At 35.7% G+C, this 18,104-nt stretch overlaps 1 protein-coding gene across 1 annotated transcript in view; it reads right to left on the bottom strand.

The window, feature by feature from the left end:
• Positions 1–18,104, bottom strand: part of LOC107595439 (voltage-dependent calcium channel subunit alpha-2/delta-2-like) — a 205,684-nt gene that overhangs the window by 48,828 nt on the left and 138,752 nt on the right. Inside the window, exons 9-10 of the mRNA XM_016285843.1 lie at positions 5,308–5,358; positions 3,945–4,044 (exon numbers count right to left, since the gene is read on the bottom strand). Coding sequence (XP_016141329.1) covers positions 3,945–4,044; positions 5,308–5,358 — 151 coding nt within the window. The remainder of the gene's footprint in view (positions 1–3,944; positions 4,045–5,307; positions 5,359–18,104) is intronic.

The raw sequence follows: 18,104 nt of genomic DNA, 5'->3' as shown, positions 1-18,104 counted from the left end.
TATAAACTCAGAGGTGCCAAAAAAAAGGCCGAAATGGGAAAATAAAAAAGTGCAAATTAACTTTTTAACTTTTTTTTTATCCCATGGCGGAAACAAGCTTCCATAAATACCTTTCACATCAGTACGGCTTTACTTACTGACTGCACAGAACTCAGCATAAAGCATTTATATGTGTATGTGTGTGTGTGTGTGTGTGTGTGTGTGTGTGTGTGTGTGTGTGTGAGGAAGCGCAGCACAATAATGAGAAAGGCCTCCATCTAGTGCTCATCATGAGGAGCTGCAGCTGCAACAAATCCATTCAGAGTCGATCCATTCAGCAGACAAACACAAAGAGGCACTAATAGTTCTAAACGAAACTTGTTTATTACTAAAAGCCACCAGTAAATTCATCAGTGACCAGACGAGCTCATTAGTGTGAAACCTGGGGGATAAAAGCTGTATCAAAGAGTCTTTCTTTCTCAATGTATTGAAGTTTATTTGTTATTGTACCTATTCTTGTTTATTTTTCTAATATGCTTTAATTTCATTTGTTAGTCCTGTCTTTTTGTCCTTCATTAGCTACCCATTGGTCTGTATATGCCCTTTGTTAATTAGCTAATCACTGCAGCTATGTACTAATGAGTCCTGATTTAATGCCTGCTGATGCACAACAGCCAGAGACTCTGAGTCTGCCTCATGTTTGTATGGTGTGTGTGCGCGTATGTGTGTGTGTGTGAGGAAGCATAGCTGTGAAAATCTGAGGTACATCCGGCAGTCTTGATAACAAGGTTCCACACCGCAGGTGCGGAGGAAAGAAAATGCCAATGCAAACAAAAATGAAACGAGAAATGTTTTCTAAAACTGCCTATAGGAAAGAAAATTCCCTTTGAGATCTCTTTTACTCTTCCTTGACAGAGAAAAGATTAAAGGGAGAACAAATTGAGTCTTCATGAGAGAAATGTACCAATCCCAGACTCATGAACGAATCATTCTTTTGAGTCGGACTGATTCGGTTCTTGAGTTCAACTCACTGACTCAGTGATTCCGCAGCTCACTGTAGGGAAGATTATCAGCAAAAAATGACATATTGCAGTCTGTGCACACAAATCTTTTATGGACTACTTTTATGGTGTATTTTTGAAGCTACTGCTATTGCAATTTAATGGAAAGGAGTAACCAGCACAGTTTGAATCGCTCTTTTTGTGTCTCACAAGGAAACGAGGGTGCGTAACGCAAACTAAATTGTAATTTTTGGCTGAAATGGCGCTTTAAAAAAAGCCAAAAGGGTCCATTTTGATTTCACGTTACTCTAGGCATCTGGAGGTAAACAGCAGTAAACACACATAGTGATTCTAATGTGGTCTAAGACCAGCGGGCTATAGAATGAGCTGTGTTCCGGCTCAGATTATGATGCTCATTTTGTGCTCTCAGAGCTGGGATTAGGAAACACACACTAAGAGCCCCGGATCAGTCCGGATTACTGGCGTGGGCCTTCCAAAATGCTAATGTTTCATTATGTGTGTGCGTCTGTGTATATGTGCATGCATACTTGTGTGGGTTGCATTTGTGGGCTGCTATTGTGTGATCACAATAAATCAACCCTCTTTAGATTAAATGTTACATTTTCTGCATGTACATTTTCATACAGGTTCAGATTCCTGGAGGATTCACACAACTGAATATTAATGCTGGTGTTGTCTCAAATGTAATCACTATCAACAGCATATTCCCACTCAAGCGAGATATATATATACAAGAGCCCGACCGATATGGGTTTTTTGAGGGCCGATACCAATATTAGGGAGTAAAAAAAGATATATCGGATGATATTCTTTATGTGTATTTTATAGTACAGTACCAGTCAAAAGTTTGGATACACTTCCCATTCCCAAACTTTTGACATAACCAGAATATATATAAATAAACACATTTTATGCAATGATAACACAAATGTGGTGATCAAACGCTTATAATGATGTGACAAACATATGTAATGGAAGCAGGATATTTAACAATTTAACAATAACAGTAAACTTCACTTCACTTTATATTATAAATAACTTTAAAACACAAATAGAACTCTCACTCTCTCTCTCTATATAACTTGAATTAAGAAAATAAACAAGGTAACTGTGTAGGGCAAACCAGCTGCCAATCCAACAGGGGCAGGTTTATGCAGGAAGCACAGCTTTTCCAAAATTAAATATTTAAAATGAATAAATAATAATAATGAATAGTATATATTTGTTTCACAAATTCTGTGTGAATTTTCTGGTAATCAAATGAACATGCAGAACATGAGTATTCGTATTTAAATAGTCTTTTTGCAGTTGAATATTCACAGACACTAGTCTATATCGTGATTTGATTTAAATGTACTGACCTGTTTATATTTATTCATCAAAAATATGTCAAATTTCATGATATTCCGCGTTATATAGTAATTCCGTTTTTATGAATGGATTCCGCGATTCCGTCTGCGTTTGCCACATTGCGAAAATCATAGGGCCCTACTAATGTAGCAAATGAGTATGATAAGCTCATTGTGAGAGTAAGAGACGGGGACATTGTTTATTGACTTTAGCATTGAGTCTCTCCAACTAGGTGACAACGTAGCGTAAAATTACCATTCAACAGACTCAAGCCACCACCGCACTGCCGTCTATTGGACTGCAGAAAGATACTAACTTTTCAATCTGCTACGTTACTGACTGTACTGATAAACTATGCTGACTTAGGACTTGTGATTGACCGATGTGATAAGCATGAGTTGTGGGACGTGCCAGATGCGTGCCATGATGCGCAGATCAGCTCTAACGCCACTGAATCTGCCGTTAAAAATGAACCATCCATTCATCATATCATCATGCAAAACTAAGAATTAGAATCATTATGTATTGGTACGATGGGGTACGGGGGTCGGGGCGGCTATCAAAATTAAAATAAATTTGAAGCAGTGGACTCCGGTGAAATTTGAGCTCATCCGGGCATCTCTACACTACACTGACCTGAGTCGCCAGTAGCAAACAATGGAGCACGCTCTGCTGGACAAACTAAGTAATTACACCATTTAGAAGCAGTTTATCTGCGTTATATGTTCAGTAAAAAAAATTTCATAGCAGCGGCATATTCGCCGATTCGATATATCTGCGACAGGTTCATATCGGCCAATAATATTGGCAAAACGATATATCGGTCGGGCTCTAATATATATACATTTACATTTAGTAATTTAGTAGACGCTTTTATCCAAAGCGACTTTCAAATGAGGACAATGGAAGCAATCGAAATCAACAAAAGAGCAATGATATGCAAGTGCTATAACAAGTCTCAGTTAGCTTAACGTAGTACACGTAGCAATATATATATATATATATATATATTTATATATATATATGAGAAACTGTTGTAAAACGACAAGTTAGATTAATTTTCTTGTCAAGATTGGCAACCATCCATCGACAATAATGTAGGAAACACTACTATTCGAAGTAAAGAAAATATGTTTTAATGATGTAATATCTCAAGAAAAATTTAAAATTTTTATGATATGTTATGAGAAAATATATAGTTTTAATGACACTTTATCTTGTTATTAAGAGAAATGTTTTAATGAGAAAAATGTCCTTTTAACAACCTAGCATCTCGTTATTAGAGGAAAATATATGGTTTCAATTAAATAACATCTGGTTATTACAAGAAAATGCACCACTATATGATATATATACAATATTATATATATATATATATATATATATATATATAAAATTAATTATAAATAATACTAATATAATATAAATATTTTATTTATTTTATATAAATATGAATAAATCTTACTTTATATAATTATTTATATTAATAATAAGATAAAAAAAGTAATGGACATAAAATTGCAATGCATATACAATATGGGGGTTATGCCATTAATTGTTGATACTATTTAAAAAATAAATAAAAAAACCTACCCGAGCCACATTTACGTAGTCGTCATCAGAAAGTGTGTCCAGCATCTCGATGACAGAGGTTTTCATTAGCTTCAGGGTCAGTCCACTGACACTACCGCTTCTAAAAAAAAAGACAAATGCATCACACACACTGAACATTACAACATTTATCTAACAAACCAGTCATGTCTCAAAACAGCACTGCACAGCAACTCAAGCCCATAACTGCTGTTGCCAAGCAGAACCTGTTGCTAAGTGTCTCCCACATCCCCATCCATCAAAAGTAAATTGTAGACGGCATGTTAAAAAGCACCATCTTCACAGACAGAACGGAGACAGTCGATCTACAAAAACAAAGTACATTTGAATTCTATGCTGCAAATTGGATTTATTAATAGCCTACAGAAGCTATTGAAAAAGCAATCATAGAGCACAAGTTCATGTGTAATTTGGCTTCCAGAGTTAGAAGGTTTAATAAATAAAGCCGAGCACATTGGGAAAAAAAACCCTGGTGACAGCACTATTGTCTCATGCTTCCAGTCGTCACAATGAGATTAGTCTAAGATTGTCAGAAACATTCAGCGCGATGGTGCTTTTGATTGGCATGAGATTGCCTTGGCAAAGCGACAGCTGCCATTGGTGTATTTTTTAATTAGACATCGGTATCTATTTAAGGTTATGGAGGATTGCCAGCCAGTGACAATTAACCTCCATTAAGCAGTTTTTCTAGAGAGGTTTACTTAAGAATATTAATGATTTTTTGACGATTATGCACATAATGGCTGTATGATTGAGGCAATCACTTATTTGTTAAACTATGCAGCAGTGTTACCAATGGCTCTAAATGCCCAACACTTAAGGTTTGATAAATAAAAGATTTCAAAAGAAGGTCTCGATGATTCACTAAACGTGGCATTTAACAACAAAATGATCATGCATTTCATTATAGCTAAAACGACAATTCTATGAACTCAAAAAAATGCAATGCATACCTTTCAATAAATTCATCCGTAAACATATCTGTTTATGTATGATGCGAAAGCGTTTTTTCAGATTATGCATTTTAGAGGTCAGATAAGATCAGAGTCGCAGGATGTTTTAAATTCTCCACCAGCAGCTCAGATATCGGCAACGGTAATGCCATTTTTCATTGCATATAACCTCTAAGTCATATTTCAGGAACACGGTAGCATTTTGATGTTGAGGCACAAGGTTAATAAGATGGAATAATGTTCTTCTCAGCCGACAGGTGGCAGAAGAGCACCACACTGCTGTTATGGCGTCATAAACAACAAATGTATCAACACCGATGACAGTTTGTTAATGCAGTGCATATGAGACACACAGAGAGACAGATGGAGAGTGTGTTCAAGAGGATACTTACACGTCCACGAGGATGACCATGTCCTTGGGAGAAGAAGCTCCTTGAATATACCTAGTAAAAGTATAAAACAAGACTAGTCAGTGCTGATATTAAAGAGTTGAGATTTAAAATGCTAAATAAAACATAAGCCGTAAGAGGCTGTGAGTTACAGTGATTTTACCATGATTAAAGGCACAATATGAAGTCTTACCAATGGTTTTACCAGACTCAGCTGACTAGTTGCTTTTACAAAATAGCATTAATAAAGTAATTTAGTTTATATACAGGCAACCAACAGCAACTATGAAGCCTACGCTCTAAAAAATGCTGGGTTAAATATAACCCAGCGGTTGGGCTGTTTTGACCCAGCAGTTGGGTTGTTGTCAAAACAACCCAACCGCTGGGTCAAAACAACCCAATAGCTGGGTTTGTCCCTTTTTAACCCAGCGCTGGGCTATATTTAACCTAGCATTTTTTAGAGTGTACTGTATCATATTTGATATATGAATTTCTAAGGCATCTAAATGATCAGCATGATCAAAATTTTGCTAGAAAACCTGTCGTACACAATCTAATACATGCCTTCTGTCATCTGATTTATAGTTTACATTATTTAACAAGCAAAAGGCCTTTTAGTGTAATTGTACTAACATTCACCTATAGCTCCACCTTGCTGTGAAATCTCCACTGATTTTATAAAGTAACCGTAAGAATAACTTTTCTTTTGTTTGTAATATTTCAAGATGAACATTTACTGGACTGAAGCAACTTAGGTTTGCTTGATTATTCATACATAATTTTTTGAAAAACTATTTTCAAATGCGAGTATCAAATATGATCATCAGGCTTTTGAGGGACATTTATTTGATCATCTCTCAATCATCATTATATTACATTGCATTATATGTTTTAAAACCACAGAGCTTTGATCATAAAACTAAGCATTTAAATATCATCTTTCTGCAATAATAGACATATTATTGGGAGATATCGAGCGGCAACCTCCCGCTCTCTCTCGTGAAGCCAACAAGGAAGTGACTTTAGGCTTTTGACTTTAAGTGACCGCTAGAGGCTGGCTGCAAAAGGGAGTCAATCCCATAGACTCCCCATGTTAAAATGCCCAACTTTACAGCAGAAAAAAAACATATTTACAGCCTGGTTCAAAAAATGATTTTGGTCTATATAGCTAATTTTGCCCTTCATGTCAACTGTGAGGGGAGTGAATTTTTTTATAACTCATCCGTTTAAATTATACTAAGGCTTAAAGTTCTGCATAATTAAGGGCGTGGCCACTTGAGTGACAGGTGGATTGCCGCTGCTGTCACCAATGTCGAGCTAGGTGGGCGTGGTTTCAGCAGCCAGCTCCTGCCTCTTTGCCCATTTTCGATTATCCGGGAGTGACGCGCTGCCAAGATGGCGACGGCCAGCTCCGCCCACTTTAGGCTTCAAAATGCTCGTCAGAAGTCTACGGGTTACGTCACGGACACTACGTCCATGTTTTTATACAGTCTATGGGAGATATACAGTGACAACTGATATTAATATGCATTTAATGTAAGTGTCTGCTATACAGGTATAAAGATCTCATTGATTTACATTACAACCAGAATTTCATCTTTCTTTTTGGCCATATAAACATTAGCATTTTGCCAAATTGCATATTTTAGCTCAATTTGTGGATTTTTGTGGGTATTTCTCCAGTACCATACTATATGAGACATAAAAGCCTGATGTATCACACACATGTGCAAACTTTTTATTGTAGATTTTCTTTTATATTGTAACTACATAAACTGACTATTATTTCAAGTTTTATAAAAATAGTTCACTAAGCACAGGTCCTTTTTTCCAGCTCACTCTCGCCAATCGTGTTCCTTTGACTTGTCTTGAATTTGCGCTAAGCTAACCTCAAAGTCTGAGAAGCACAGCGTCAGGTGAAACGTCAAACCGGAGGGCCGTTTCTTCTCCGGCTGACTCATCGGCCCGCTGACAAACGCATTATGCAGTCCGCCCGTCTCTGTGTCTTTGTGCAAACGCTAGCAGATCGTGCGGCGAGGAGAGACGCTTTGTCTCAAGCCATTTTTAGCATGGTGCTCAATCTGAGCACAGAAAGACAATGAGCGATGCGTGGCACTTTTGTGTCAGCGACAACAAAATAAATAAATAAACGGCCTAACGCCGCATCTGTCCACCGCTGATAGAGGCTGACATATAGAAAACACTAGTGCAGCCATTTTCACTTTTCCCCGTGCAATTAAAAAGGCATTACACCTGACAATCAGAGCAAGAGATTGATGCACGTTGTCAAGCTGTTGTCTTCAGAAGACTTGGAAAAGCGCTTCTGCGTTCGTGCATTCAGGTAGTTAGCACTTTGTGCTCGCAGGAGCAGACCGATCGTCGAGGGTCTCTTCTACCGCAGTAATCAGGCTGAAGAGGCGACGTGAGAAGTGGTGCCAGGTGCCCGCGGCTCGTTGAGGAACGGTTTTGAAGCATGGCTAAGCTCTGGAAAAATGGAAAAGCCCTGGCGAGCCACGAACGCCAACTAGCGCACTCCACTGCAAACCTGTACGCTGACTTCTGACCCTCAATATGGAGGCCAATCCGGTCTTAATGCCACTGGAGAGTGCTAGATGTGGAAGGAGGACTATTACAGTTGGCTGAAAGGACAAACACAGCTGAAAGACTGTTTAAAGCTAACAATGACAATGCTCAGGCATGAGTACAAAGCTTTTGGCGCTAGAAGTGGGTGAAATTAATTTAGTTCTTGATAATTGAAGACGAAAGGTCAGAGCTTCTCCCGAAAGGTCAGAGCTTCTCCATGAGCGCTGGCTATAAAAAATTTTTTTTTTTTGAAGCACGGTGGTTCAAACTTTATCGGTTTAATTACAAAAGTCTTTCATTTGAACAAGTATAATGTGAGTGGAGACTATGCTTCTGATACACCAATACTGTATGTATGTGAACCCCTATTACTAGTTTATGTTACACAAATTGTCCATTCAAATCATTTTACTATCTTAAAGTAGTGAATACTAACTCATCTGTGTAGTGGTACAAAAAGTTTGAGCTTTAAAGGAATAGTTTACCCAAAAATAAACATTCAGTCATCATTTACTCTCCCTGTAAACTCCATGTCACTTCAAACCTGCATGACTTTCTTTCTTTTAGAAGAATATATGGAGAATATGTTTTAAAAGATGTGGGGTGTTTTTGTCTATACAATGAATGTTATTTGGACCCCAGTACTAAAATATTTGAATTATTGGGGTCATCTATACCTTTAAATTTAGGGACGATAAAATGTAAAAAATTTTTTTTTTGAAATATCTTATGCTCACTACATTTATGTGATCAGAAATACAGGAAAAACAGCAATAATTTAAACTGTTTTCTATATGAATATTTTTAAAAATGTAATTTATTCCTGTGATCAAATCTGAATTTGCAGCATCATTACTCCAGTCTTCAGTGTCACATGATCCATGCACCTGTATTTAAAATAGAAATCTTTTACTGAGTAAATGGTAGTGTATGCATTATATATAAGGACCTGGCATAATGGTGTATTCTACTATTATGACTCATGTATGGCGATTTTCAATATTTTTGAAGCATAAAGCTCCCGTCCTTATTCATTACAACTGCATATCCAACCTCGACCAGTATAATTCTTTAAAATCTGTCCTTTTGTGCTTCATGGTCAAACGTAACACAGGTTTGGAGTGATATAAGAGTGCAGTTTAATTACTTAATTAAATTACACCATGAGTATCTTATAGCTTGTCCAGCTACAGTTTCAAATTAGCGTGCTAACATCAGCGCTCTCAAACAGCAAAGCACACAATGTGACATCAAAATTAATTTCTGCACCATCTCTGCGAGAAACAGAGGTACACTAGATTTCTCCGTATTTAAAATTAATTTCTCAGCTCTGTTTGCTTTTATGCAATCAATCCACAGTGCGCTGGATTCAGTTTGTGCCGTGTTTGCTCATGTTCTCACTTCTAATAATGCCGCCCTGTGTTTCTGCTCAAACAAACACACATTTCCATGAATACAGTTTCAGTAAACACAGGAGGCATAATTGGAGGTTGAGAGGAGCGCCTTACGAGCAACGATAAAACTCCAATAAAAAACATAATGAAAATTTCCAAGCCTAAAAGACGCACATGCCTCATAAATATGATGAAAAATCAATGGACTAAACGAAGGAAATGAGTTTGCTTAGGATTTAATGTGTGGATAAAGGCCTGTTCAATAAGTGTAAATGTTCAGTATGAAAAACATGGCTAGATACATTTTTTAATGTGTTTAGACTATTAATAAACTGTGTGTTTGTGTGTGTATATGTATGCATGTATATATATATATATATATATATAATCTCAGCAATAAATTATTAATTTGTTATTTTGCTATTTTAAAATGTACTTTAACAAATATCTGATCAAACAATGTTGAAAAAAAAGGAGTTGGAAAAAATGCTCAAGATGAATGCATTGCATTGTGAGAAACAACCAAATCGAGCAAAATGTTCTATTACATATTGCACATTTTTCTAAGTATTAGGACATTTGCATACTATGAACCATAATGTATACTGCAAAAATAGTATGCGTAGTATACTATGTGTATTCCATGCACAGTCCAATTCAAAAAGCATTTCCTGAAAGTTACAGGCCAAAGCCAAAATTTCACTTGCAAGTGTTAATTTCAGAGAGCATGGAAAAGACGACACCACACTCGCATGACATGATTTCAAAATAAAGCAGCAGGAGAAACCCAGAAAACGACAAGCATTCACTGTAATACTGTAGACTTCAGCACCATCGTGCACAGTAAACAGGTTAACCCAGCAAAACGCCTCTACAGGAGAGACAACCTGGCCGTGTGTATGAAAGCACGAAGGCTGGAGGGGCTGAAAAACCTCATCACAAAAACGTCCCATTTCCAAGCGCCGACAGAAAACGCATTTCCCGGGAAGGTGCTGGAAAAGTAAAAGCACGGATTGACATTGTGATGTGCCTCGTGCCGCTTTGATTGTATTGCGTTCCCTCAATAGGAGAAAGACATTGGAATTCATGAGGTACTTTTATCACGGTGCAGCGTGGGTAAAAATCAATGCATTACCTCGAGAGCGAGCGCGTTTATGCTCTCTGACCTTGCCTTGTCTGTCTTTTCCTGTCTCACTCTCCTATTCCTGTCTCTCATGCTCTCATATTAAAAATGAGTCAATTATAGGCACTTATCGGGGCTGAAATGATATGGTTGACTTACACATGTGTGCAGCTGCCGGTTTCTGCAGGTGTGATGCAGCTCGTGATGGGGTTTATTGAAGTGTACTGACTTCACTTCCCTTTAAATGCATGTGTGTTGAAGGATTTGTATGTGTGTGTGTGTGTGTGTGTGTGCGCTGATGGGGTTATTATTTTATGGGCCGCTGCTCTCTCGGCTCTCCTCTGGATGTGTTCTTCAATAGATTGAATTAAGATTAAAACACTGAGGCCTGTGAAGCAGGTGGGAAAGAGATGTTGTGTGTTTATTCCGCTTTTTATTTGCTTGATTATGATGGCGAGATCAGCGGATCTGTATGGATGGATGACCAGTCAGTTTGTCCTTTTAGGCTTTTATAGAGATTAAACTAGCAGGGAAACATAAAACGTTTCATGAATTCAAAACAGAACCTATTCAAATCTTATTTTGATCATTATTATTTTGAGTCTTAGTGATGTTAGGATCTTAATGCTGATCTTACTTATAGGCGATACACTAAAAATAAAAGTACCAACTATTGTACTATGATGGTTGTTTGGACATGTACCGTGGTAATTTTACAATATTCATTAAAGTGCCTTGGAAAACCATGTAAAAACGTACTGTGGCAGTAATATAGTACTTCATATAATACAGATGGTAATACTATGGTACTTTGAAAAATATTACTGCTGAAAATTATGTAACATGCTATTTACGTGGTACTAAATACCACTACTTTTTGGTAGTAATAGGATGGTACTTTGAAACAGACCATGGTAATCAAATTCACGTACCATATCCAAGAATACCATGGTATTTTTAGAAAGTATTCCCTTACAAAAAAGTACTGTGGCAGTATCATGAAGCAACGATGATATCAAAAGGTAATACTATAGTAGTTTTAAAATATACCGTTGGGCTTAAATTTATTTACTATGGCATTTTAAAAACTACCAAATATATGAACATGTTTTTTGAATATTTTACTATGGTACTATCATAGGTTTCTTTATATGTACCATGGCAATTTTGCAGAATTCATTGATGTACCTTGGAATATCATGTAAAAAAGTACTGCTGCAGCACTATGGTACAGTACATAGATAGTAATATTATGGTGCTTTGAAAAATACCATGGTGCTGAAATTCATGTAACAGGGTATTTACATGTGCAAAAGAACATGGTAGATGGTAAAAACAGCACTTCTGCTGGTAATATTACAGCACTTTGAAATATACCACTGTAATGAATTCCCTTACCAGGGTACGTCCAGGAATACCACGGTACTATCATGGCACTTTTTTGTAAGTGTTCCTTTCCAAAAAATGGACTCTGGCAGAACCATGGTACAATACCGGTATCAGATGGTAATACTATGGTACATTAAAATATATGGCTCTGAAACATGCATCGGATCCCTCTTTCAATATCTGGATTTTATCACTCGACTGCAAATATTAATGCAAATCAGCATTTGCACTGACAGTTTCACTATCAGTGTTTAATTTGACCGGAGAGCAGAAACAGGGCTGACAGGCCTCCATCTAGTTTGGCCGTCTCTTCATGGCGTTTGAGCAGCTGCCATAATATTTAGTTAGGAGCCAGATTGACTTTTCTCAGAAATCAATAAGTGCTTTGACTGTGCTGAATATCTGCTACGCTGGGCTGAACCTGCATGGTAATGGCTTCTCTGTAACGCTCCGATAACAAAACATACACCTCTCTCTGTTTCTCCTTCAAACACTTCCAATCAATCCTCGTGCCTTTAGCCGTCGCTCACGCTCTCCTCCAAATCTTCACCTTCTCCCGCCGTCCTTCGCTAACGTGTGTAGACATACGTTATAATAGAGGCGTGTTAATAATTAATGTCAGAGCAATTGGAGACAATTAAGTGATTGACTGGGTCATTTATTTTCCAGTCAGAGTCAGAGTTGATGTGGAGAGTGTCAGGAGTGCCGATCACCTCCACCAAACATCTCTTCAACAGCTCAACTGTTTCTCATAGACACCAATGAGATTAAATGAAGAACATATGGAGACATTTTCTTAAGTGTCCTGATTTTTCTCCTTAAAGGAATAGATAGGGACCTAAAAATGAAAAATCTGTCATCATTTACTGACCCTCATGTTGCTCCAAATCTAGATGAGTGTCTTTCTTTTGTTGAACACGAAAGAAGATATTTTGAAGAATGTTGTAATCAAACAGTTGCTGGTAGCCATTGACTTCCACAGTATGGAAAAAATACTCTGGAAATGAATGGGGACCAGAAACTGTTTGTTTACCAACATTCTTCAAAACATCATCTTTTGTACAACTCGAGAGTAAAAAAATTACGAGAGGTTGTTAATTTTTGAGTGAACTATCCCTTTAAAAAAGGCAATAAATGTCACACTTGTCTTTCCTTTAACTTTAGAAATGATCTAAACAATGCCTCTGTTGTCTACAATTAAAAGTTAGTGATATCTATGAATATTGAGAAATAATTCTTCATTCAGCTCTTTTGATGTTTTATATATTACGTCCATTTATTTACACTTCTAAAGTTCAAATAAATATATAAAATATTCCCTTACACATGAAAGTAATAAGTTTTAAAATGCTAAAATGTTTAAAATGTTATATAATGTTAAAAATGACTTAATTGTGCATTCATTTGTACATTATATAAAGTACTGTATGTATCCTGGAAAATACTTGTTTTTAAACACTAGGTAAAAATATTTTTTCACCAGTTATTAAATAATTAAACAGTTCAAATAACTATAAAATATTAAATATTGCCTTAAACTACTTAAATACTACCTTTAAAAAAATGTTTCAAAATTGTAAAAAAAAAAACAAACAAAAAAAAAGTTTAGAAATATGTAAAAACTATTTAACTGTGCATTTAATTGCCCATTAATTATGAAATATTTTAAATATATTTTTTTCATCAGTTTAAAAATAGTTTACAAACCAGCTTAACATGTAAAATATTAAATATTGCCTTAAAATGATACAAAAAAAAATACATACACATATGTGTATTTATATATATATATATATATATATATATATATCTGGCAATTGCACATCTAGACAGACAGACAGATAGATTATTATATTTATTATATTCACAGCTTAAAATCATTTGAATTCTCACAAATAACTAAACTTATAATTAAAATGGAAGTGTTTTATCAAAGTGTCATCCCTCTGCTTCAAGAAAAAGACCTTTATATATAAACCTGTGCAATAGTTGCTAATAGACGCTTAACAGTGACTTTACATCACAGCAATCGCTATATTATCTTTAGCTTGACCGCGATGCTATATTAACCAATAAGCATCCAGCACCAGAACTATCCATTTTGTAAATGCACAGTATATTAAAAGTTTCCTCCAAACTCCTGCTCTGGCGTCTTTGAGACATTAGCTGAGGTAAGCAGCAGGCTGTTATTTGAGTGGTCAAGCCGTGCAAAGAGTGTAATACACAATGACAGCGTGTTGACCATAATCATGCAAACTTGACCTGACACATCCCGACTCCCCCTGCTGCCACGGCCTGCCAATCAGCAGAGCGGAGCGCAGGTTGCCAAGCAACAGTCTGAGAAACAGCTCCGGCGCCGTGTGTGGGGGTTAAAGAGCAGTGGGCAGACGGCTACTGTGACACATGCATAGACGCCAGTGCTGCTGCAACAAATGTGTCTGAAGCTAAAATCTGTAATAACTGCAAAGAGACATTCAGCATTCACACTCAGAGTAATTGTCCTCTGCCATCTTTGCTCACCTGCTCCAATTTATTTGGAGTGAATCACCGGAGCACTAAATGCCATGTGACTAATCTCCCTAGAGGCACAGGAAATGACATCTTTTAAGAGCCATGCAAAATAAATGTCATTAGTAAAAAAAGTGTACTATAAAATAATGAAACATCAAGCTTTTAGAGAATAGGTGCAACAGCAATATTATAAAATACATCTATATTTAGTAAATAATAAAATTATTTAAAATTGTATATATACACACACATATATACATATATGTGTCTACACCGGACATTTGAACTCTGTGTCAGTACTTCATAAATAGAACGAGGCAGTTTACTGTCGGGGATTTGTCATGTCGTGTCGTGCCGCATCCAGTGTAGCATCACTGATTATAATGACTTTTATAGTATTTTGTCGCGCCGTTATTTAGGCTACTTTCTTGTTTAACTGTATTATTTCTTTGATATTTATTTGAGTGTTTTGCAGGCTGCATATTCACTGACTGAAGTGTTAAAATAAACACGAGCTGACGAGTTGAATCGGGTGTGTTAGATGAGGGAGACAGTGCTGGGCTGCTCCAGGACACTTTTGAAAACCATTTCAGAGACATGTGTAAATGTGACTAATATAAAATATATTACATGCATGCACAGTTTTAAGGCAGCTTTAATCGCCTTTTTGGTAACTTCATGACTTTGGTAACTGGTCACGGCATTGCATGCACGTAGTTTAATTCGCGCTTTAATATGAAAGGATACAGGCTACAGCGCGTGCCGGCCCCCTTGTGCATGCAATTGAAGAGCACGCGCTGCGAGCACAGTACCGTTTCCGTGCTCGTTTGACTCGTGCCTGGCATCGAAGTGAAGAGGAGCGCGCGTCAGAAATGTCTCCCGTTCTCAGTCGTTCTGCAACTGAATAAATGCACTTCTTGTTAAGAGAAAAAGTGACAGAAGCAGCAGTTGTGAGTGGGGTGGCCAACCCTAGCGTTAATTGTGTCAAATATTTAAATGTTATTTTATTTTAAACGTTAACGCGCTAATTTTGACACCACTAATATATATATATATATACTCAAATGTTCAGTAAATTAAAATGATTAAAAACAATATTTGTTTTTATGTTAAGGTTAAAAATAATATTTAATAATAATAAAAATAAAAATAATTGTAATAACATGTAAAACATATGCTACTGTAGAATGAAATGTGCAAAAGCAATATTATAAAAAGACTCTAATGTTTACACAGCAAAATTTTTAATTATAATTAACATTCTAAAATTATGTTTAGTAATATATCACATGAATATAATTATAATTAAATATAAATACAATAATACATATGTGTATCCTCCCATTATAACGGACAGATGGTTAATTTTACTGTGCTGAGAATTTTGTTTTTGTTACAAAACACGATGCTATATTCATCATTTATGCATAATTTCTAATGAAATGTGTATCATATATGTATAAATGTATGTATATCATAATATATATATATATATATATATATATGTTAGGAAATGCATATACACATTTAAAATAATATTCAATATTATTAAAATTATGTTTAGTAATATATCACATGAATATAATTATAATTAAATATAAATACAATAATACATATGTGTATCCTCCCATTATAACGGACAGATGGTTAATTTTACTGTGCTGAGAATTTTGTTTTTGTTACAAAACACGATGCTATATTCATCATTTATGCATAATTTCTAATGAAATGTGTATCATATATGTATAAATGTATGTATATCATAATATATATATATATATATATATATATGTTAGGAAATGCATATCAACATTTAAAATAATATTCAATATTATAAATATACGTTTAATAAACATAAATATAAAACTATTTATGTGTTTATAAATATATATTTTAATATTATATATATGTATAATTTATATTATAATATTACACATTTGAATTTTACAGCTGCAAAATGTGTCTCCTCCCATCATAATTGACAGTTGGCCAGTTTTACTGTGCTGAGAATTTTGTTTTTGTTACAACATACAAAACTGCTTTTGTACTGATGCTAGATTTATCATTTATTTATGAAAAATGTATTCATGCATTTTATGCATAATCTTATATTTTGGTTTGTGCCCATTAAGTTTGAACAAAAGGAGAAAATAATCAAATAAAATAGCTTTCATTTGTAAATGTAATACAGTGGAATATCAGATTACATGGTTACTTCATATACAAACATTTCTGCTGCTTATACTGTGATATGCACCATAATCATGATAGGAAATGACTCATTAAGGGGGTCCGAGACGAATGGATGGCCCGCTCATCTGAGGAGGAGTTTGGTCATACCTCACACTGCACAGAGACGTATGAAAACAGAAACAGCATGTGGAGCACAGTGCCTGCTGATAGCACGCTCCAAACCAATTCATCATCCCTGCGCTTATAGAGCTGTTGTGCTTCTGTACAGCACCGCTAGCCTACACACTCGCAAAAGCATTAAAAGCAACTCATTAAGTCTGCAGAGCGTGTTGCCTCACAACAAAAACAATGTAGAGCTCGCTCCGGCTCATCAGCAACATTAGCGCTTTGTCAGCCAAACAAGCTAACTAGCTGCCTGCTTGTGTTGTTCGTCTTTTGCTTAAAAGCTTCTTACAGGTATATTGGGGATTGTTTTTTTTCCCACTTTCCCTGAGTGTGAACTTAATTACTCTGTCAAAGAAGAGGCTCATTAGCGCCTCGCTAAGACTCCCGTACTCTGGGAAACACCGCGGCACGCTCATCCAGCCGGCTAACACGCCAGCACCTGATAACAACTTGTTTTCCATTTAAACACCTTGCTTTTCCCTCTAAACAGCTTCTTCTTTCTTCATTAAGTAGACAGAGATGTATTTCTGTGGGTGATCGTCTCTCTGTAGGGGTGATGTGGCGTAGCGGCTGAAGTTATGCCCTCGATCATGACGCCTAACCCCGGGCTAATCCTGAGGGAATTGTTCCTATAACAAGTGCACTGTGAGTCGCTCTGGATGAAAGCGTCCGCTACATGCGCTACCTACTGAGCACTTAAAAAATTCAGCTTAAAAAATGCATAAATATTTTAACGTCATCTAAATGCATAAAAAAATAATTACATAACTTCTCCTAAATTAATAAAAATAACCAATTTAGGCTAAACTTAAATGTATAAGTAAATAAATAAATAACTCCAGCCAAATATATAAATAACTGATGCTAAATAAAAATAATAATAATAAAATAACATCAGTTAAATGAATGCACAAGTAAATAAATAGATAACATGCAGAATGAACAAATTAAAATATCTTCAGAAAAATAAAAGCACAAGTAAAAAAATATTATTAACTATTATTATTAAAATATAAATAAATACTTTAAATTAATCTAAATAAAATAAATTAATTAAAATTACTTTAGTTTATTTCAAATCATATTTGATCATATTTAAATATCTAATTTAAATTCAGCGAAATAAATACTTAAATTTGTAAATTAAAAATAAATTATGCTAACTAAAAATAACTTCCGCTAAATCAATAAATTCAGCTAAAAAAATTTATTTCAGCCAGTTTTCCATTGATTTGCTCTTCATAGCTAGGTTTAATTCTAATTTCGGAGGCTGCACTCAAGCCAGGCTTGTACCCACACAACAAAAAACTAATGTTCTGCCATGACAGTAGTTGATGTGAAAGAGAAAACTAAATGTAGAAGACAGTTTATGCTAAAGCTTGCTACAGAGTCCCTTGAACAGCACATACTGGTGCAGGAACGCAACGGCACAGGAAATCGCA

This window comes from Sinocyclocheilus grahami, unplaced genomic scaffold (genome assembly GCF_001515645.1).
Source record: "Sinocyclocheilus grahami isolate Dianchi unplaced genomic scaffold, SAMN03320097.WGS_v1.1 scaffold202.1, whole genome shotgun sequence".
Taxonomy (NCBI): Eukaryota; Metazoa; Chordata; class Actinopteri; order Cypriniformes; family Cyprinidae; genus Sinocyclocheilus; species Sinocyclocheilus grahami.
This window is presented reverse-complemented; position numbering and strand designations above follow the sequence as displayed.